This window comes from Eupeodes corollae, chromosome 3, assembly GCF_945859685.1.
Source record: "Eupeodes corollae chromosome 3, idEupCoro1.1, whole genome shotgun sequence".
Classification (NCBI taxonomy): Eukaryota; Metazoa; Arthropoda; class Insecta; order Diptera; family Syrphidae; genus Eupeodes; species Eupeodes corollae.
Window position 1 is genome coordinate 54,711,150 of NC_079149.1, and position 24,189 is coordinate 54,735,338.

The 24,189-nt window shown below is 33.0% G+C and overlaps 2 protein-coding genes across 3 annotated transcripts in view; both read right to left on the bottom strand.

Moving 5' to 3' along the window:
- Positions 1-24,189, bottom strand: part of LOC129949155 (uncharacterized) — a 47,052-nt gene that overhangs the window by 8,397 nt on the left and 14,466 nt on the right. For both annotated transcript variants that reach the window (XM_056060432.1, XM_056060431.1), the window contains exons 2-4: positions 3,479-3,814; positions 3,153-3,408; positions 190-538 (exon numbers count right to left, since the gene is read on the bottom strand). In XM_056060432.1, the coding sequence (XP_055916407.1) occupies positions 190-538; positions 3,153-3,408; positions 3,479-3,814 (941 nt within the window). The remainder of the gene's footprint in view (positions 1-189; positions 539-3,152; positions 3,409-3,478; positions 3,815-24,189) is intronic.
- On the bottom strand, positions 6,379-7,901 carry LOC129949156 (uncharacterized). Its single transcript, XM_056060433.1, has one exon. It carries the CDS (start codon positions 6,906-6,908, stop codon positions 6,462-6,464), a length of 447 nt encoding a protein of 148 aa, XP_055916408.1. The 5' UTR covers positions 6,909-7,901; the 3' UTR covers positions 6,379-6,461.

The following is a 24,189-nucleotide window of genomic DNA, read 5'->3' on the forward strand; positions in this document are numbered from 1 at the left end:
GCACACTACTGGACTACATTACATATTTGTAGTGGAACATCATTGTTGTTGCTTGGTAAAGGCAAACTCATTTTAACGATTGTAACCAGAACATAATGATGGTACACACAATCATACCATAGTACCTGCTCTTGACTGAAAGATGTGCTGTGGCCTGTGACCCAGTAATATAACAAAAACTCAACTCACCTAGAGTAGGCCAAGTTGGCATGATGTTGCAGTCTTTGCTGTTCTCTTCTTTTCTCTTGGAGTTTATCGTTTAGGAGGTTATATATGGCATAGATTTTATCAAAACGATTCTCATGCACCGATTGTGCAATCATGTCAGCTGTCAGGCCGGGCAATTGCAGCATGTGTGTCATTACCACCGAATCCAGATTTGACGGTTCGATGACTGATTGAGTGCGGGTGGTGGCGGTGGAGGTTGTCTCAATGTCGCCAGACCATTCACTGAGCCAGCGATGTTTGATAATTTGTTTGAGAGTATAGCGACGATCTGGTTCAACGACAAGCATGTTACGTATAAGACTTTCGCAATCTAAAAATAAAAGAACATTTTTTTTTAAATGTAAAATTTAAAACAAAATACGTATTTTAGTGCTTAGGAAAGGAAAGTAGATTAAAACAATTAGAGCAGAAAAACAAGATAGGTTTAGAGGTTGAAGGTTTTATAAACATTATACACGGTAGAAAGTCGAATGAATATTTTTGTATTCAAATAGATGGAGTGATAATGTAGTTGTCAATGAAGTTCCACTAACATGTCCTGAAGAAAATTAAAAAGCAATTATGGCTTTCACCCACTTTTTTATTTTTTTGTCGGTTCAAAAAAGAAGTCTAAGAAAAAAAGAATAACATCGATCGATTTGCGTACATTACGTAAATGTTAGTATCTATCTAACTTCTGAAGTCAAATAAGATCAGGATTGTCATTCATGAGCGATCTTGGATGTCCAGATTAAGATAGCTTGTTAAGAGGTAGTGAAATCTTTTAAAAACACTATCAAAAACTTGATAGAAGAATGAAATAAGTAGAATTTTTGCTTCAAAAAAAAAAAAAACAAAATGTTTCTATATCGTATTTTTAAATTTAATAATTTGACAAAAATTGAGTACAAATAGTGAATCCTTTAATATTGTATGATGAACATATATCATAGATCATCAGGTTAATTTAAAACAAAAGCCATAAATGTTTTCTTATTACATGTCGGGAACTCCTTAATCATTCAATTGAATCCAAAGCTATGTCAGTAATTTTGAAATTCAATTGAAACCTATTACTGCTTACACACATTTTAAACACTTTCGTTTTCACAAAGGGAGAGATGGTGGTAGATCGATTACTACTAAATCTTTCGAATTAAGCATTTATCGACAAAACTTGAGCTTTAAGATGAAATTCAGTTGTAGATTTAGTAAATTATACGCTATTTTCTAACAAATTATTAATTTTTCTTAAAAAGAAACATTTCAACAATTTAGTTTAAGATTACCACCCATCGAAAACAAATTTTGTATACTTTTCTTTTATGCACTCCAGTGCTGTGTAGAAGCTTTAATTGGATTTTTTCGGAATCTTTCCCTCTAATAATATGCGACTCTATATCACTCCAAAAACATTTCTTTATAAACAACCCAAATACTTTCAATCGCTTCATTCAGGTAAATGCTCTTGGGCCGTAAAGTATGACGAAGATGATGAAGAGCGTATATACTTTGATTGTTCGAGACGATTTGCTTCGCAATTGCTGTTTTAGTCCCGAGGAACAGCGGTTAGCCAGAGTAATACTTGCTATGATCTCAGTCCTGGTTTTTTTTCCTGAGTTTATAAAAAAAAATCAACTAGAAAAAATTGAACCTTCTATCTATCTATCTTCTTTATTTTGGTATTAGAGCATACAGTTAATCCATGTTTATGACACTGTATGGTTTTTGTTTTTTGATGACATCAATGAGCTCTGTTTGGTATTATGTTGTTTTGCTGACATATTGATCTTGCTCTGCACTCAACCTCAAACATTTTCAATCGTATTTTCGACAAGCTAGTATGGCGACTACTCAAGTAGTGAAAATTTAGATCTTTGATCGACATTTTCGCTACTCGAGTCATATGAACTAACTCATTGTCTTATTGGTTTGTTCACGAAATATCTTGAGAAATGTTAGGGAAATGTGAAAACCAATTTTTTATGATATACAGAAATAGAGGTGGGCAAAACCGTAGTTGAGAGAGGTGGTGGTAAAATGGTGAGGCAATCAGAGTTGTTAACAAATACAAATGCCTTAGTGTACTTATGTTAAAGAACCTTTGCAGGGGGCATTAATTAAAATTAAACGTGTAGAAGCTAAGACTACAATCACTGAATCGTGGAAAAAGTGCTTTTCGGAGGAAATCTCTGAAGATGTGAACTTCTTTGCCTTCACTATATACCACACAGAGACCATATACCAGTAAATTGTGAGTTTTAGGTATGCATTTGATAGGTCAGTGTCCAGTCTTAGCTGAAACAAGAAGATTCTACTACATTATCTTATTAATGGTCTAGATAATGGCTTTCCTCAAAGAGATGGACGTCTCAAAATTATTTAAATACTGCAAAGGCGCTTTTGTGGTATCGACAAGATTTTGTAGACTATTAAAATTAATTTTGTAATAAAGAAAACCTATCTTATCCTAAAATAAAATTGATTTGTTTAAGTGAGCTGGAGTGTATAAATAACTTGGGATAAAACATTTAATTTTTGACTTCTTAAAATATTCAAGACTTATTGCGGCTTAATTCTCATAATACAATTTTTTCTTTATTTCGTTAGTTATAATTATGAAAAACAAAAGAATTCGTATTTAAGTTAGTAAATGAAATATTATAATTTTGAATTTATAGTTTGATTACTTAATATATATTATCATGACTACAGCTCTGACAAACAAACTGACATACAATTTCTAATCATTCTGTACATAAGTATTTTCTGCCTTTTCATTGTGGCTTTTCTACCGACTCCCCTGAGGCTGATGTCAGTGCATTTCTGTGACAAATTTAATTACATCACAGAAGGTAATTTTATAGTAAATGATGAAATTGTTCACATGTGAATTGTTTAATGATTTTCACATGTTTAAGGTGACTTCATAAATTGAATCTTACCTTGGGACATAAAGTATGGAATCCTGAACTTTCCCAGTACTACTTTGCTCTTCAAGTCTAGGAGTGTTTTACCATCAAAAGGCAATGCCCCACACACCAAAGCATAGAGAACCACCCCCAGACTCCAAATATCTGCTTTAGGTCCATCATATTCCAAACCCTGAAATACTTCTGGTGCAGCATAGGGCGGGGAACCACACCAAGTTTTAAGTGGTGTTCCTTCATTATATTTATTACTGAATCCAAAATCAGCAAGCTACTCAGGGTAGAAAAAAAGAAGAAATTTAAAAAAGTAAACCATAAAAACTACAGTTCATAGATCATACCTTTATGTTCATATCTTTATCAAGCAGAACATTTTCTGCTTTGAGATCACGATGCACCACTCCTCTGGAATGGCAATATTGCACAGCGGACACTAATTGGGTGAATACCCTGGCCGCTTCCGGTTCTTTCATTCGACCCTTCTCAACTAAATGGTCGAAAATTTCACCTCCCGACGCGTGTTCCAACACCAGGTAGATCATGGTCTGAGATTCCATAACTTCGTACAAACGTGTGATGTGCGGGTGTTGCATTTCTTTGAGTATTGCGATTTCTCGAAATGTTTTCGCTAGATATTCCTCGTTCAGGCATGTCTTGTCGATAATTTTTATTGCCACCTGGAATATAATAAAAATATTGATTATTTTCAAATATTATCACGTTTAATAAAATAATGATTAAAAAAATAGAGGTAGTTTAAAATTACAATAATTATAAAATTTAGCAATGGACCGTTTTTTATTTTTTTTTATTTGAAAAAAATTTAATTACTTTTTGATTCACGTACATCGTATATGCATATTTTTCATTAGCTGGTTTGAGCTGGTTTTTTAAAAACTATACAATATACACATATGTATACCGAAATGCTGCTATAAAATTTTCTTGGGAATGAGTCTTAAGGATTGGATTTATGTGAAATTTGTGACTGTTCTTAAAATTGGTTTAAGTAATTATCAGCAAGACTGAAAGCATGTTTAATGGAGTTCAAAGACATTTGAACAAAAATGTCATTGAAGTCATGTGTAAAAAGAAATCAGTGACGACAATCTTAAGATGATTGTTTGTTTAATATTTGCATATTGACTCATTTTAATACGTCGGTCTGTTGCTTATTTTCAGGTATTGCTTGCGTATTTCATTTAAAACATTCACAAGTACTTAAATACATTTTTAAATGAAATTTAATCAATTTTGGAAAAATAGTGTTAGACAGACAGGCGCTGTGTAATTAAGTTTTTTTTTAAATTAGCTTTATAAGCAAACGCTTTAAGATTCAAGTTATTTATTTTTGAGATTTAAATTATCATGTGCTATCACAATTTCTAGAAATGATGCGGAAATGGTTTGAAAATCAGTCTATTTATTTGTTGGAGGTACTTTTGAGGTAAGCAACGGAGGAGAAAATTGAAAAGTAGAAAGATAATCAGTAGATAAGATATCCGACTCAAACTACACTTTGAAGGATTTATATTTTTGGAAATATAAATATAAAGCTTGGACAAATTTTAAAAACTGTTTTTGTTATATACCTGGAAAGATAATACCAAATTTAAAATATGAGTTTGAGATTAAGATTGAAAATGAAATATAAATGTTATCATTTGATGAAAATTTGCATAACACACATAAATATGTAGAAGAATTTCTACAATTTATTAAAAAGATTAGGATTTTTATTAATAAAAATAAAACTCAGTGATTGAGTTTAAAAGTAGAAAAGGCGAATCTATTATTTAGAAAGGAAATCCAATTAATTGTGTTTAATTCCTAAAATTACTCAATTTTTACCTTACCAAGTTTCCAACGATAAGTAAAGATTGTTTTTTTTTAGTATGTAGTGCTTGCAAAATAAGGAACGTTTTGATTGAAACATATTTTTTTTGAATGTATATCATACCCGTACACAAGGGTTTTTGAAAATTCTTATAATGTTAAATACAATAATGAGGAATAGTGGACCGGGTAATGCATTCCACATTCGTAGACGTGTGCGGTCTAAGAAACACTCTCTGTGCTTGATAGTTTTGCCAAAATTATCCTTAATGGTAGTAAGGTACGCATATAGCCGTTGAATTGTTCATGGAGAGGTATGTTACCTAATGTTTTGATTGGAAATTGTTTATGAAAAGAGAGGTCGAATAATGACAGATATGAAAAACTGCTGTCATTGGTCTTCTAGATATGGGCTGCTAGTAGCCAACTTTGCGTTGGTGTCATCTATTCCTTCCTAAGCGTTGTAGGTTCGGCGGAAACATGGAATTACCTTTGATTTTCATGTCCGTACTTTGTTTATTTTGTCAAACTTTCAAATAACGTATATCCTTGCTATCTTCGACAAAAAACCCTTTGCAGCAAAGAAACAACAGATGGCATTTAAAAATGAATTATAATTTTTTTTCGCCAAACCTACAAGAGGGCGCACAAAGCTTTATAGTTCAAGCCACTTTTAAGAGCTTCCTTCCTATAATTGAAATTACTGCTGCTTTTCTATAATTGAAATTACTGCTGTCTGTTTTGTCGAATTAAAATCACTCCGAATTAATCTATTACAATTGGAATCATTTGAAAATCGCAAAAATTGAAATACAAAACTCGTAAATTCACTTAATTTTCACTTCGGAAAAAAAAGAAATCGATAAAAGTGAAGTTCAGAACTCTAATTTTCATTCTGGCTGTGTTTCAATTTTATTTCGAATGAAAGTAAAATGTTTTCTGCCCAAGAAACTCAAATGGGTTTTTGAGAAATCTTTCAAAATTGTATTGGAGTATTGGACGAATGAATTCTTTACAGATTGCTGAAGAAAAAAAAAATTATTCTGAGAAACTTTTAAAAGCATTTTTGGAACGTCAAATATGTTATCACTTTCTCTATTTAAAATTACTTTTAAGTTTCCTTCCATGCAAGTAACACCCATTAACAATAGCATTGTCGCTAAAGCGTAACGTTAGCGAACCATTAAATTCCACTCAATTATTGATTCCCCATTTGATTTGGATGTCAAGTTCAGAATCAATGAACGTATCATATGCGTTTTTTTAGCATTTCAAACCAAAATTCAAATCTGGGAGTGCTTACATAAACATAAACATAAACAAGAGTTAGGGATATTTGATAACATCGAAAAATAATTTGGTAATATTAACTAAATGAGTGTACAAATTAAAAAAAAGCACAATATTCGTCATATCAAAATTCAATTATTTAATTTATTTAACATAAAACCATAAAGACACAGTTCATGATATATACAAAATGCATAATTATTTCAAAAGTAACTTGGTATCCTTTTCGATTTCTAAAATCTTCTGTTGAAGTTCTTTCAAATTCTGCTCATTATTCTCCGTCATTTTGGCCAACATTGAATTTATCGAAAGAATTCTGTCTCTAATCGATTGCACAGAATATTTTTTCAAACGTTCTCCATCGAGAATATCGTCGCGTATTGCATTGACAAAAATCCACATGTTGTCAACCTCACGTTTGGCTGACATCTTTTGCTCCTCCAAACCTCTCGCCAACGTGATCTTTAAGTCCTCAATCTCACGAATAATTGACCCAACACCATCACCATCATCTTCATTGGAACCATAATTATCAGGATTCAATTTGACTTGGCTGCATTCGAGATATTTTTGTTGGGATTTCAAACGTGTCAATTCGCAAAGTATCGTTGTACAGGACTTCTTTGTAACTTTATGCTCGTTCATTGTTGCTGTTGTTGTTTTTATTTATTTATTTAAGGTTATGTTGCTTCAGTCTTTGTTTTTTTTTCTTGATGTGCCCTTTGTTTTGTGTTTATAGTCGACGTTGTAGTTGTCGTTTGTCGTTTGTCGTAGTTGTCGTCGCTCACTAGGGAATCGAAGTCCTTCGAGTTTCAAGGAGAATGTGACTTGTTTTACGACTTGCCCCTTGTTTACTATACGTAATCAAACGTGTTACTAAGTCGAACTGACGTCGTCGTCCTCGCAGGAGTCGTTTAATCAATACTCCTTGGAATGAATATATAGCTAGAAGATATGTTGCAAAAGGTAGTTACTATAGAACATCAGTGGTGCTTCTTTGGTGTCCTCTTGATTTTATTTTTTGGTTCGTTCGTTTTATAAACTTATACCTGTCTATAGAAAGTATAGCTATCCACTTTTAGCTTTTACTGCTTTAGAATATATTTGCTTCGAATAAATAACTACCCAAGAGATGCAAAATAGCAGTATCTATAAGTATAGCACTGTAAAAGTCGAATATAGGAAGCCATGAAGCATAAGGGAGGGTGAAGACATGTAGGCTTTTTGGTGGTAGGCACTATTTTCCTTTTTCAGTCTTTTTTTTGTATATTTTCATTTGTGGAGGACACGGTTTTATGATTGTCCTTCTTTGTCTGCGAAAGCTATTTCAATATATACATTTATGCATTTATTTTAAGGACGACAGCGGCAAAAGCGAGGACACAGGAAGACTGAAAATATTATATTTTCATTTATGAGCGCGCTGAAATGGATTTTTGATGTCTATCCTATCCACAGTCTAAGAAGGAAATAGTTTTGTGAATTGGGTTTTGGTGGTGATAAGAAGAACTAGGTGACTGTACAAATTCAAATAAAACGGGTATACATATATACGAGCAGATATAGATGATAGTGTAGGTATTTTTAGGGGGTTTTATAGTGATTTGAGAAGTCTATTTTGCTTAAGAAGAACTCATTACCTTGGCAGTTCCGCCCTAGTTCCTTTAGGAATAATAATCACGTTAGGGTTTAGACCAATAAGCTGAACATACATACGATTTTATTACGTAACTTATACAGAAAATATCTTGGTAACGAAAATAACTGTCATGGAAATTAAACAAGGATACATTATAAATAAATATGTTAATGTACGTGATTTTAAAGAGAGGACTTTACTTAGAACCAAATAAATGAAATGAATAGATCGACCAAAGGCAACAAATTCTTTGAATTTTTGAATAGGGCCTTACAATGTCAACGCGGTTCTTGAGTTCTAAAGGCAGGCTTACATTTTTTGCCAAGGCCGTTGATTAATACATTTTATTAATGATTGAGAATATTGGAAAAACAGACTTTGCAACAGCATTTCACATTCTTTACGTACGGCTGAAGTAAGAATCTTTTTACTTGACAATACCGCTGAAATGAAGTTTACTTGTGGGTAAACTGTGGAGCATTTCTATAAGTTCGAGTATTATTACAGAAAACTTGAAACGATTGAATTCAACTGGATATTAGCAGCTTTTTGTTCTTTGTTAGTTAGAGTTAGTTTCCTCGACACAAATCCCGCTTATGGAGGACGGCATTGGTTGAGTGATAATCTTAGACAGACAATAGAAGACACGGAAAAAGGTTATTTAATAAAATTTGCAGTACCTGTGGCATGATGGTTACTGCGTTGGACTGTCATGCCAGAGGTCTTGGGTTCGATAACTGCCTATGTCATCTAAAGCTTTTTTTCACGGGAACTGCCTCTGGCGAGGAATTGACAAATTCTCCAAGTGTAACTCTTGTCAAGAAAAAGTATTTTTTTTTTTTCAAATTAGCCGTTCGGATTCGGCATATAAACTGTAGGTCCCTTCCATCTCTGACAACATTACTCGCACACAGGAATAGTTGAGAGTTGTAAGTCACTAGGCCCTAGTTCTCAACGGACTGTTGCGCCACCCTATTTATTTATTATAATAAAAATTGCAGTGAAAAGATCATTTTTAAGAAATTATTCAAACAAGAAATCGTAGACTGTATTTTGTGGATATTAGAATTGACAGTAGTCTGAAACGTAATTTCTTTCTTTATAAAGAAGAGATTCGTCAAAACCAAAACCACAGATTACTTATAATTCAATATGCCAAACTCTATTGAAATATCGAGTGCAATGATCTGACTTTCTGCAGAACTACGAGTATTTTAAGATTTGTTACCCTGTTGGGTTAGATTAACCATCAAATCACAGGTGGGGCTATTTCTACAAAAGCTATACTGCCGGCCATTAAGAGCTTTCGTTCGTTAAGGTATTTTTTCAGCTCGGGATTGATCAAGTGTCCATGACCTTGGAAAAAAAGGAACGTAAGTGCGATTTGACGAACGTAGGAGTAGGAAAAAGATACATCGTTTGCATTGGATAAATTCTGGTTTCCATCCACCCTCAAAGAGACCTGTCGAGTATAGGACAGATAGCAAAGCTTGCGCAGTGGTCCATTGAGGTGCTAGCAAATTAGCTTACAAAAGGAATGTCATTCAAAACGAATTATAAGGCCATTAAATCAGTCTTCGAGTTTCCTTTGGTTTTAAAAGATTGAGCATACTTAGTTTCTGAAATGCATTTTTAATTTATATAATTTTGGTGCCGAAAAGAACCTTTTCAACGTCAATATACTCGAATTGTTCGAATGGCAATATATTTAATTTTAATAAAACGCCAAGCATTTTAGAATCATTTCAAGCATAATTCATGACAACTATTAAGTCACGTATGGAGACGAAAAACAAATAAACATTTCTATTTGCAACAAGTCCCTAGTGATCCCTCCCCCTGCAGTAAGTACACGTTCAGTATACATAAACCTCATGCTAATCCGATTCTCGTCTCTGGCACATAACGCATTATACTAAACTATGGTTAAAGATGCGTGTGTGAAAATACTTTTTAAATTAAAGAAGACGGAACATTTGCAAATTTACTAATAAAGAAAACATAATCTCGCCATAATGAAACAGCTCAATTAAAGTCTGACAAGAATATAAGAAACAAAACAACAAAAACAACATTCATACTAATCATCCGGATAAATTAGAAAATCTGATTTGTAGGTCTAATTTTCCTTAATCAACGTCCACGGCCATTGTAGTTGTAGATTATTTATACTTGTACATATATTTGCCAAAGAACCAAGTAGTCGCTAACTCTGAGGTACCTACCCGCAAAATACCGGACATACAGCTTTGGCCAAAATATTAGGAACATTTCTTAGTTTTCTTAAGTTAAACTGTTTTCTGTTTTTCATTTAAAAAAAAAAGCTAATACGTAAATATGAATTGACAAACTGTTCAATGACAAACTGACAGTGCACGTAGCTTAAAGAAAATTTACAAAATGTAGCTATTCTGTCTGGTTAAAGAAGTCAACATTTTGAAGGAAATATTAATTTTTGATTGATTTGGAAATTACGTCTAAATTTTCTACGTGGCAATAACTGCAATGAAACACTGGCCTAAAAACGTATTTTAATCCATAAGTTCTGCTTGAATGTTACTTTATGACATACAAATCGACAAAATTCTAAAACATGTCTACAAAGTGATAAATTCTGAAAATAAAAGAAGCAAATAATTTAAAAATAGAATTTCCTGCTCCAGATTTGACTATTCCATCCCCTGCTCTTATAATTGGTTGATTAAGGTTTTAGTTTAATTCATCAATAAAAATTGAAACCGGAGTTATCTGAAATGTTTTACTGATGAATGTTTATAGCCATAACTAAGTTAACATCATTAAATGGCATTTTGCTGTTCAATAAAAATTAAATTCCATCATTCAGATGTTTAAAATGTATTTGCGAACTTAATTCTGCTTTTGAGACAATGTTTCTTTTTGAAAAAAGAAGAACTTGATTTAAGAATTTGTCTCATCGCATTTATGTTTTGCTGGAAATATACCTTTTACATTTACAAAGTAATAGCTATTATTGGTTTTTATCATTGAAACACATCATTGGAAGTTTTTGACAGGTTGGTAAAAGATTTTATTGAAATGACCTAAAAGTAAAGCTTTTTTTGGTAGAAAAAATCTTCAACTCATCAGCTTTAATTCATTTACCAAGTATTTTTTCAGAAGGAAAGAATGCATTTGAAGTTAAACTTATTAAGTAAACACTTTTTAAAAATTTTTATGATGAAATTTAATTTTTACTTAACAGCTGATTTCAAAACGGAAACAAAATTAGATATGGGCTAGAAAAATGGATCTTGCGGCGGCGGCGGTTGAAACGAGTAAACAAATATTTTTGACATAACCGTTTATTTCGAAAGCTGGTAGGTTTTAAAAACAACGTTATTCATATGACCAATCTCCAGTAATAGCAAATGGACTTCAAAGTCTTGACAACCAATGTTAATTTTTATAAATCACATATTAAGAAACATCAACAAAGTATTTACCATTTAAATTAAAGATTTTGGTACCTATAGAGAAGTGCAAGTCATAGGTAATTACAACGAAATGTTATTTGCACCTTTTATTTTGGACGTTGATGTATATTGTATTTTTTGTTTTTGTCACACATACCTACAGATGTAAATGGGTAATATGCTCGATCGAATGTAACTACCGCCATGCATAGATAGGAACATTTACTTGTGTATTTTTTATTTGTTAATAAACAAAAATGTCTTCTGGTCTAACTACTATACAGGAAAATTAAATTCTATTACTGAAGTATATGGACTGCATGACTGTAGTTGTTGTATCGACTCTTGCTGAGAGGCTTCATTTCCCTATGCTCTACAGTTTTTATTTGCCGTAGAGTATATCAACTTTAAAATAAAATGTATTTGAAAATGAAAGTAAGTTATGGATTTATGAAAAAAAGTAAATTTAATATATTAAATTATTAAAATAATGAATAAAAATAATAAAATGAATGAATGAACGAAATGAATAATATGAATGAAACGAAGTTCAGTAAACGAATTGACGAAATGAATGAAATTAACGATGTTGAGTGAATGAATTAACGAAAAAAATTAATGAAATGAATTAAGAAAATAACTAAATGAATAAAGTTATAGAAATAAATGAAATGAACAATGAATGAAATATGTACAGGAAATAAATTAGTAACTTGAAATGAACGATAAATAAGAAAAGATGCTGGGATGCGACCCACACTGATGTGTCGATTAAAAATATACGAAATTAAATGAACGATGAATGAAATAAATACATGATTAGAAATAAATAAGTGAATGAATTAAATTAATTTCAACTACTGATATGAAAGATAAGTAAAATAAACGAATTTAAAATGAATGAATTAGAATGAATTACTTTTATTTGTGTACTATATTATGAACGAATTGCATTAATAAAATTATTGAAATAAATAAAGATAATAAATACTAACAAATTAATGAATTAATTAATAAATAAAAGAAGCGAAATTAATGTAAACCATAAATGAACAAAATCAATGCGATGAACGAAATAAATGAAAGAATATGAATGAAATGATTGATATAGTAGAAATGATTAAATTAATTTAATTAATAATATGAATTAAATGAATGAAATGAAATGACACAAATGAAATGAATAAAGCAAAATGAAATGAAATAAAATGAATTAAAATAAAATGAAATAAGTGAAATGATTGAAATAAATAAATGATTGAAGTAAATGAAATTATTGAAATTAATGCAATTAATGAAATAAATGCAATGAATGAAATGAACGAATGAGATTAATGAAATGAATTAAGTGAACAAAATTAATGAAATGAAAGAAATGAATGAATGAATAAATGAATGAATGAATAAATAAATGAATGAATGAATGAATGAATGAATGAATGAATGAATGAATGAATAAATGAATGAATGAATGAATGAATAAATGAATGAATGAATGAATGAATGAATGAATGAATGAATGAATGAATGAATGAATGAATGAATGAATGAATGAATGAATGAATGAATGAATGAATGAATGAATGAATGAATGAATGAATGAATGAATGAATGAATGAATGAATGAATGAATGAATGAATGAATGAATGAATGAATGAATGAATGAATGAATGAATGAATGAATGAATGAATGAATGAATGAATGAATGAATGAATGAATGAATGAATGAATGAATAAATGAATGAATGAATGAATGAATGAATGAATGAATGAATGAATGAAATGAAATGAAAGAATGAATGAATGAAATGAAAGAATGAATGAATGAAATGAAAGAAATGAACGAAATGAATGAATGAATGAATAAACGAATGAATGAATGAATGTATGTATGAATGAATGAATGAATGAATGAATGAAACTAATAAAATTAATGAAATGAATGAATGAAATGATTCAAATGAATGTATGAATCAAATTAAAGAAATAACAAATAAACAAATTTACACGATCCAACATCAAATCTGTGACTCCAAAGTACTTAAACCTTAAAATTTAAGATAATTTTAATCAATTAAAACAACATCGTGCGACCAAACAGTAGGTACATGCTAAGTTACTCTATACAAGTCTTGTATGACAAACATTGTAGTGCTTTTCGAGATAAAAAAATACTAAGCTAGTTGACTTTTGATTCAGACATTTTGCTATCAACTACATACATTTGCTGAAAGCTCTTCCCTGGCCTGGTGGCAATCAAATACTATTATCACTCTCTCTCCGTCTGCCTCCATTCGTGCATAACATTATGCTATCGCTACTTTCAAGATAAGCCTATATTAATTCAAACCAGACAAAATAATAGATAGACAAATAATATTGACACAACTGCTGGGAAGCTGACAGTTAACTTTTTTTATATTATGTTTTTGTCACTCACACCAAACCATGGTCGATTATGTTTTTTTTTTTTAAATTCCTTAAGATAACAATTTTTGATGTTGTTTATTGAGAACAAAAATTACAAATACAAATTAATGAATGTTTAATTTCGCGCCGAAAATTAAGTATGTAGGTACATATGTACAACGTAGGTACAACTCTATTGATATCATCGCACAATGACGGAATTCCGTCCTTGAAACCTAAAACTCAATCCAATATTGTAGCAAAAACAAAACAGCAAAATATCGAATTAAATATCCAAACCTATATTCATTCGATAACACTAACTTACATTTATATGTAAATATATGTTCATGTATGTATGTATATGTATCTATAAACATTATTATTTTCTTCTTATCATCGTCACTATTTGTTGAAATGATTAAACTTAATTAGCGAAGAATTCTGGGATCTGGGCGCAAAAAGAGAGCTACAAAAATTTTTTGTATAGGGGTTTCCAGTAAGAGGCTTCAGTTTGAATAGGTCGCAAATTCAGCACCTGTTAGTTTTAAAGTTGTCATCTTTTGACATTTGACAAGTTAAAATTATGTTTATACTTAACAAAATAATTAGATAGTTTTAATAAAATCACAGTTCACAATTTTACAAGAAAATGAATGTTTCTCGAAAAAGTGTACCTTTAAAGATTTTTATTTGGTGTCACTTGAATGTTAACGTCTATTTCAAACCTTCACCAAGGATTAAAGACCTTAAAGATAGAATAGTTAAATTTATCAAGAAAATACCACTTCAAATGTGTAAAATTTTTGTAAAAAGGCTCTCTTCCTCTTTACAGTACAATAATAAATTTTGTTTAATATAAAAATTGAACCTTTTATTGGTAAACCCTATACAATAATATGAGAGCAAAAGTATGACAGAAAAGAAATCAGATTTTGTTTGTAGATAAATATGTATACAACACAAATTATAAATGTGTTGAGAGCGGAGTCTGTGATGCGCCGATATTTGATTGTAGATGTATAATGGTTTATTAAAGTCACGTGCAATTGTTAAATGAACTGAAACTGATAAAAAAAAAAACAATATCACTTCGGTGGTATGGATGGCGCTGTCGGCAGGGCGGCATTATGATATTAATATACTACGTATAGATTTACATCATATACAAATACCAATATCTCAGAATATTTTCATATGTAAATTGTAAACAAAATTTACAAAATGACACAATAATGAAATCAGTATAGAATGATCGCATAAAAAAAAGACTGATCAAAACATAAACACTTGTTTGATCTGTTTCACTAAGTTTTTAAAAATGGATTGAAACATTTCAATCATCCAATCATACATCTCCAATGTTTTTATTTTATTATGAATCCCTGCTTTAAAAAATAATTGAAGTATTTTATGCTTAGGGTAAAGAAATAAACATTTTGGGTGGACAATCATAAAGATCACAAACGATTGCAACCAGCCACAAAGTTGTAAGTTGAGTTTTGGGAGTAAAAACGAACATCGAATAACTTTTAAATGAGTAGTCGAATTTTCTATAAAAACATGGACTAATAGTAAAAACAAATTTTGAAAAATCACAAGGAGTTGCAGGACATACGATGGTAACCACTTCTTATGTTATTAATTGATTTTTGTGGATGTTACCCGAACTAGATGATTTGTTTGGTTTGTAAATGTATTTTTTTGTTAAAAATTTTTCGAACTAATGGTAAATAGAAAAACGTTCCTAAGCAATTTTTTAGTTTGTTCCTATAAATGATATGCACGGCTTGCTTGCACGAACTTGCTCATGTGTCCAAAGAGTCTGTTTAAAAATATTTCCTTTAAAATTAATTCTGCATGAACAAGGGTTTCAACAGAGACACTACAAAAGAAGAGCGACAATGAAAGCAAACGCCGTCACCGTTCTTGCCACTCTTTTGACATTTCTCTTCAGTAAGGTCTACCATTTCATGATGGAAAGATATACGAGGCAACAACGAGTCGAAATTATTAATATGTACTAAAGAAATTCGGAGTCAGTGGCCTAATTGTTAAGAGCGCTACGTCCAATTTATGGTCGTTATAATATTCCTAGCAAATCAAAAACTGAACATCTAGTGGAAACATTTTCTCGTGCCAGTAAGACATTGACACAAGAACTGTTCGTGAATTGGGCTGAGCAAAACCTTGAAAATGATTCAGATTTTCATCGAAAAATCATCCGCAGTAAGAATGCTATCGATAAAAGTAAAAGTAGAATCTTACTACGGATGGGTTTTCGACATTTATACGAGTCTCGGATGGATCTTATGTGATTTCGTTCTCAAATGTTGGTACGATTAATAACGATTGATATTGCATTTGTATCTCGATGGCTGCGTTCGTTAATTAGTTGTGCATTTGGGATCATGTGTTTTCCATTTGGGAAACAAATCAATCTGTTACTGTTGATATTATTTAGTTTTGTTAATGAAAATGGAACAGCTGAGCTTATTTCACAAGAGAAAACAATTAAGTTTTGCTATGTTTCCACAATGTATAATTTTGTTTTAATTTTTTTTTTTTTTGATTAAAACAAAACTATATTTTTGTACAAAAACATGTAAAGAAACGGACTATAATGCATTATCTGTAAAACCAACTTGTCCACACAGGTTTTTCTTCACAAATACTGAATCGTCTCCGATCCCCGATGTTTTAAAATTCCTTTGTTTCATTTGTGACACCAGTCCTGGAATATGCTTGTACAGTATGGTCACCTTACTACGTCGTACACGTCACAAGACTCGAAGCCATTCAGAAAAGTTTTTTGTGTTTTTGTCTACGATCCCTTCCGTGGTTTCTTGATATTCAAACATTACCGCCTTATTCACAGAGACTTTCTCTCATAAATCTTCCTTCTTTAACAAATCATAGGAACTTGCAGTTTTGTTTTATTGTTGGAATAATAACCGGACAAATTTCATCACCATCAGTTCTTGGTAGTTTAAACTTTAGTTTTAGTCGTTCAAGTATAAGACTCCAGAAACCATTGAATACTAATTTTAGCAGATCAAACTATAGTGTACAAAGCCCCTTAAATCAATTAATTAAAATCTATAATAAATTTTACTCTTTTACTCACCTAATGATAATATAAAAAGTATAAATTGCAAATTAAAATTCTTCAACAGTCTAGTTTAAGTTTTTAGATTTAATGTATATATTAAGAATTGTTAACGTTAGTATTTAACGAATTATAAATAAATCTAAATCTAGATCCCCGACCGGAATCGAGTCGAATCAAGCTCATTTCAACTTGATCATGGCATATAAACAATTGAGGCGAGCTTCAAGCTCGCTTTAACACCATTTGTTAATGTAGTAGTCTACGAACAAACCCTCTTCTTGAAGTTTTTATTTTATATCAAAGCTGTAATTATGTAATGAACTTTTTTTATACAATCTCAATTTCCAGATTTTTTCTTACCATTTATTCTTAAAAATTGTCCATTTTATTAGTTTTAGTTAGTTTTTTTGCTGAAGTTACTTATAACTTTTGATTTTCACAAAACTTTCTTCTATTTGTGTTTTTGTTTATTATTATTCTGACAAGCCTTCTTTCAGTTGTACAAATTTTTAAATGGGTTTTCTTGGGAATTTTCTAGTATTCTATTTATAGAATGCCAAAAAAACACGGGTACAATTAAACAAGAGAAATACAAAAACTTTCTTCAAGAAACTGGACGAATATTTGAATACTCGTTTTTTTTTTCGTTTGTCTTTTATTCATTTTTTATCTATTGCATGAATTAAAATTTGTATCCTCTCTATTAAGACAAGAAAATGGTTAGTAATTATAAAAAATAATAGTTTAATATTAAGCAATTTGACCCAACAATTGAAGACAATTCTTAAGGCCAATGCTAGTACATATATTTTCGTATCATGCAAGTTATTTATAATATCAGACTTATCCAGTTGTTCTTTTTTGTACACACAATTTGTTGCTTATTTTAAAGAGTCAAGGAACGGTCTATATCATCTCTACAAATTGTGTTAAGCTGGAAACGTTCAATTATATCACAGTTATAATAGGATGCTTCCTTGAGCTAACCATTATAAAAATGTGTTCTGTTGTGACCTCTGTCTATCAACTCCTACTCTCACCTCCCCGTGGTGAACATCGGGTGCCTAGTACCTCAACTGGAGATTGGGTTCCAACTCCAGTGGAAAGTTGTTGGGGGCAGCAAACGAGAGAGGTGGGGAGAGGTGTTTCCACTAAGGCACCTCTCCTTATCCAGACGGCAGCGGAGGAATTCCCGAGATGGAATCAACGGCGGCGTCTACAGTTCTAGTAAGGTTGAACTACTTAGTGAACACCTTCTTCTTCTTATTCGGACTTATTCGGAGCCCAGGCCTGTAAGGAGCGGTTTTATCCGGCTCCCCATCCTTGGAGTTATACATAGGATCTGGCCATCCAAGTTGGGGGTTGTGCGTCGGGGTGACTTCCTGGCCACGTAAAAGCTTTCATAGTTGCGAAGCACCAACAAGCCTCGGATACGGACGGGTTTACTGTTGACAACCAACGCAAACGAATAAAGGACAACGAGTTTCGGATATGCACGTGGAATGTTAGGTCCCTTAACAGACCACGTGCGGCCGAAGAATTAGCGGAGGCCATAGAACGATATAAAGCAGATATCACCGCCATCCAGGAAATACGATGGGATGGGCCAGGCAAAAAGAGGATGAAAAACTGCGATATTGGGATGCGGCTTCGTCATTAGAGCCAGACTTAGGCAAGAAGTCTTGAGCTATAGGTGCATCAATGAGCGCCTCATGACCATACGCATCAAGGCTAAATTCGGCAACATTAGCCTGATATGCGCGCACGCCCCACAGAAGAGAAAGTCGACAACACCAAAGTATTGTTCTTCGAGGTCCTAGACAAAACATATGAGCAGTGCCCTAGCTACGATATTAAAATAGTCCTGGGCGATTTTAATGCCAAGCTAGGAAGGGAAGACATCTTTGGTGGAATAATCGGGAAGAACAGTCTGCACGACAACACTTCCGACAATGGATTCAAGCTCATAGATTTTGCTGCGGGGCGAAACGTCATGGTAGCCAGTACGCGTTTTCCACACCTCAACATCCACAAAGGAACTTGGACTTCTTCAGATCAATCTACAGTCAACCAGCATCCAGCATTATGGATGTACGAATTTTCCGAGGAGCTAGCATCGACTCGGACCACTACCTCGTTGTAGCCAAGGTCGCACTTCGGATTTCCAGACCCAAGGCAAAACAGGGAGGTGCTGGGAGAAGATACAACGTCGAACGGCTAAAATCGCCAGAAATCGCCAAATCCTTTTCCGAACGAGTTACAAGTAACCTCTCTCGAAGTTCTCTGCCGCCAACACAATGTATCGAAAACCAGTGGCAACATTGCCAAGATGCAATCAGAGGAGCCGCCTCTGATGTGCTGGGTTTCAAACAGCCACCAACAAGGAACCCCTGGTTTGATGAGGAATGTCGGCAGGCAAATGCAGCCAAACAACAGGCACGCAAAGCGGCGCTGCATAAAAGGACGAGAGCTGCTCGTGAGCTCTATGAGCAGAAGAGGCGAGAGGAACGCCGACTTCTCAGAAAGAAAAAGAGAGGACATGAGAAGCGTGCGGTCGAAGATGTTGAGAGGTATAAAGCAGGAATGAGGTTCGAAAGTTTTATGACCAGGTGAAACGAAATTCACAGGTACATAAACCTAGAACCGAAGGCTGCAAAGACGAAAGTCGAAACATCATAGTGGCACCGCAGTCAATGCTGAGGATATGGAGGGACGACTTCTGCAGACTGTATAACGGCGACGAAGAACTGAATTCCGCTGTCAGGCAGGATGATCCATTCAATATAGACGACGAAAGCCAACAATTCCGTCCTCCCGACTTAGACGTAGTAAAGATTGCCAAATCTAAGTTGAAGTCTAATTAAGCCGCTGGAGCGGATGGCTTGAATGCCGAGCTCTTTAAAGCAGCTGGAGATAAGTTGGTTAGGAGCATGCACCATCTTATCTGTAAGATATGGTCGGAAGAATGCATGCCCGATGAATGGAACCTCAGTAATGTTTGCCCGATTCTGAAAAAAGGAGACCCTCTAAACTGCACCAACTATAGAGGAATAAGTCTACTTAACATCGCCCATAAAATCTTCTCTGCCGTCATATGTGAACGTCTAAAGCCCATCGTCAACAACCTGATAGGTCCTTATCAGTGTGGTTTTAGATCAGGAAAGTCTACAGTTGATCAAATATTCACATTACGGCAGATCCTGGAAAAAACTCAAGAACACCAAATCGACACCCACCATCTTTTCATCGATTTTAAGGCCGCATATGACAGCATCTACAGGGACGAGCTAAATAGAGCCATGTCTAGTTTTGGCATCCCTGCCAAACTCGTCCGTTTGTGCAGGATGACCATGGAGAATTCACGCTGCTCCATAAAGGTTGGAAACAACTTAACAAAACCTTTCGATGTCAAAAAAGGTGATCGTGCTTGAAAGAATAGTGCAGAGCTCACACGTCAACACTAGAGGCACTATCTTTCAAAAGTCTGTCCAATTACTGGCATATGCTGATGACATTGACATAATTGGAAGAACTCAGCGTGATGTCAATGGGGCTTTTGTGAGTATTGAGGCAGAGGCGGCAAAATGGGTTTAACGGTTAATGAGGGCAAAACAAAGTACATGCTGTCGTCTAGAAAGGACATACAACACCGACGTTTTGGTCAAAACGTCACAATCGACAGACGCAACTTTGAGGTAGTCAAGGACTTCGTCTACCTAGGCTCCGCTGTAAACGCAGAAAACAACATCAGCGCTGAGATCAAACGCAGAATAACTCTTGCTAACCGCTGTTTCTTTGCACTAAGAAAGCAATTGAGTGGTAAAGTCCTCTCTCGAGTTACCAAAGCGTTGCTATATAAGACCCTTATCATCCCTATCCTGCTATACGGTGCAGAAGAATGGACCATGAAAACCATGGAAACGCATGGAAACCAATGCTCCGGCCCGGAAAGTCTTCGAATCCGCACTCACAGGACAGCGCAGTAGAGGAAGACGGCGGATCATGTGGCGCGCACAAGTGGAAGGTGACCTCACCCAACTTGGAGCGCGAAACTGGAGACATCTAGCTAGGGACCGAGCTAGATGGAGAAGTTTGTAGGGTGAGGCCCTAGTTCACACAGGAAGTAAGTAAGTTGTGACTGCTTTAATTTTTTGAAATTATATATGTAAATACTTCGTACTTACTTAAAATTTAATACATATTTTAAAATCTACTGCAAAAATGACAATTTTCACAATTAGCCAACGAGATCTTGTGATTTAACACCTTTAGATTTTTTCTTTGAAGTCACTTAGTAGATAAGTTCCATGCCAATCGATTCCACACAATCGATGCCACCCTTAAAGATAAATGATATTATTTTGCTACTAGCATACCTTTTTCTTTAAAATTAAATAGACATTATTTAATGAAACATCTTAATGGAAAACCTTGTACATAAAGCTTAAGCCTCAAAAGTGAACCTACTATATTGGATATAATTTAAGCGTACATTTTTCGTCTACAGGTTACTAAAAAACTACACTGAATTTTGAAGATTATAAATAAATAATAAATTGGGTGGCGCAACAGTCCGTTGTGAACCAGGGCCTAGTGACTTACAACTCGCAACCATTCCTGTGTGCGAGTACTGTTGTCAGGAATGGAAGGGACCTACAATTTTAGGCCGAATCCGAACGGCTGATTTGAGAAAGCACTTTTTCATGACAAGAATTACTCTTGAAGGAATTGTCAATTCCTCGCAAGAGGCAGCACCCGCGATTTTTTTTTTGTGAAACAATCTCCAAAATTTTAGAAAAATAACTTTTCTTGAAAAATGAAAAAGGACAATCAGGTTTTGATACAAGTTTTAATATTCGATACCTACGACAAATGGATAAGCATTCATATAATCGTAGAATTCTAACAAGCTGATGAGTTTTTCAGAATAATCAAAACTGCCTTACCCTCAAGCAAATTTAGTTAAAAATTGCAAAATATACTTCAGGAAAACGTTACTAAAATAATAAATTTAAATGTATTCTTTATGTACAGAATAGCATAAGTAGCCAAAAAGAACAAATAAAAAGTTATTGATTACAGAAAAATATGGGTTTTCAAAAATTGCTTCATAAATCCATCGATCAAAAGGCACTATTAAGTAAAACATATTTTTAAGACAATTGTACACCTATTTTTTGTTCAAGTACTTCAAATTAATATGCTTGGTTCCCAAATAGTATACTATTTGGGAACCTTTAACTTCAAAACTTCTTCCAAAAGTTTCGACATTAGGTAAACTAGTTTCTAAGCTACTTCAATAGATTTTTGTTACCGTTCTGGAGGAAATATTTCTTTTGATTGAGTTTTGTTTCTTATTTCGTGGTTCGCCGGGATGCAGTTGAGGTGGGGAGTATTGTACGCGGTCCACATATTTACATCTATAGTGGTGTGTTTGGGATAATTGTCTTGCTGACAATATAACTAGTCCTAGAGCTCCCATTTTCAGCTTTTTGGTAAAGATTTTATTTTTTGAATTATTATCAAATTACCAACACCCCCAGATAACATACACCAACTTGAAATTACATTACCAAATCCATTGATTTTTCTTAGGATTAGTTTTTGTTTAATGCAGTGGATCGGCATTTAGATTTTCAAAAAGAAATCTTTAATACGGTCCTTGTATCTACTTATTTAAAATCGATCAAGTTAGAATTAATAAAGTGGCATCTTCGACTACATCATGGGTTTCAATTCGAGTTCATATAGCAATAACAATGTTGTTGTCAGGTGGTTCTCTCGAAATTAATATATTAACAAAACCAAACGGGTGCTTTATCGTTAAAATTCAAAAGATAGCGATTCATTTGCACTTTTGTCGTCTTATATTTATGCAAAATTTGTTTTGATTTTGATTTGTTTATATTATGCCATGCACGAGATTTTAACTTGTGCATTTAATTTAATGAGATATTACAATCACACGCCTTCTAATCTACTTGGCTAGACACTACTGCAATGTACTTTTGTATATTACATATTTGTTGTTGTTTATATAAACAAATTATATATAAGATAAGCATTATTAAAATTTAACAAAGTATTTCACAGTGCACTGTTTAAACTTTTGATTTTATCAACCACATAAATATTATAAATTAAAAGCAAAGATTTATACAGTCGTGAGAGTAATTATGTTGTAAATTTATTTTGTTTTTATTTGTTGTTTTAATAAAATACCAACATTGATATCACAAAACGTGCGTCTTTAATAATTTTGTATACAGCAATTTAAAATGTAAACCATTTTTTGAGGTTTCTTTGCCTTTACGAAGATAGATTTTTGTGTGAATTTTTATATTTCGATGCTAACTCGAGTAATACACGTGTTTAGTTGCCTATTGGTAAAATATAATAACGAAGATTTACCCCTTTTTTGCGTTAAATTGGGCAAAATAAACTTGAAGAAAAAAAAAAAGAAAAATATAATTTGTATCCTTCACTAAATGGGTTCCTATTTAATGGTGTTCTATTTGCCTAAGAAAAGATCAATTTTTTTTTATTATGATCCAAACTCACGAAGGGAACCCCCATAAGTTAATTTTATTGTGATAGTAAATAGCCAGTTAAAGCTGTCATTGATCTTGTTCTTTTTACAGTTCATTTATAGCGATCATTGAAAATTTCTTTCACTGAAAAAAAGTTTGATTGATATCCGTTTGAAGATTAATTCTGACAGAAGTCTGTTATTGGAGTTGTATAAAATTAGTAAAACGATTTATTTGTGTCAGGAAGATAGATAAATTCATTTTAAATGTTTCTTAATCGCTGATAGCTATATATAGGCCTCTAAAGACAGATAATGTAGTCGTCATAAATAAGGATTTCATTTAAGTACTTTCATGAACATTAAGGAATTTATATCCCATCATTATTTTTCGCTTCAACTGGGAAACGATGTAGGTTACGTTAGGTTAAGTTGGATATTAACAGGAAAACCAAAGCACTCAGACCAATACTTAGTCCATTGTGATACCACATGGATCTTGACATCTAGCTTAATCGTTGAACCAGTTGCTTGAGACAGTAGATGTCGGAATTTCTTAGGATTATTGTAGTAAAAGTCTTCAAGATGAAGTTCTCGTCTTTGTGATAGAGCAGGACATAAACATAGAAAGTTAGACACTGTCTCTTCTTCTTCTTTTTCCATGCAGCTTCTGCAAACATCGTTTGCAACTTTCTTAAATTAAAGTCCCTCTTCTTCTTCTCCATTTTCATCGCAGCATTTCTTCTCCAATTATTTTTCATATATGTACAATATTTTGCAATTTATTTTTGATTTGTCAAA

Coding starts and splice junctions, on each gene's coding strand:
- LOC129949156 (XM_056060433.1), bottom strand. CDS start 6,908: ATGAACGAGCATAAAGTTACAAAGAAGTCCTGTACAACGATACTTTGC.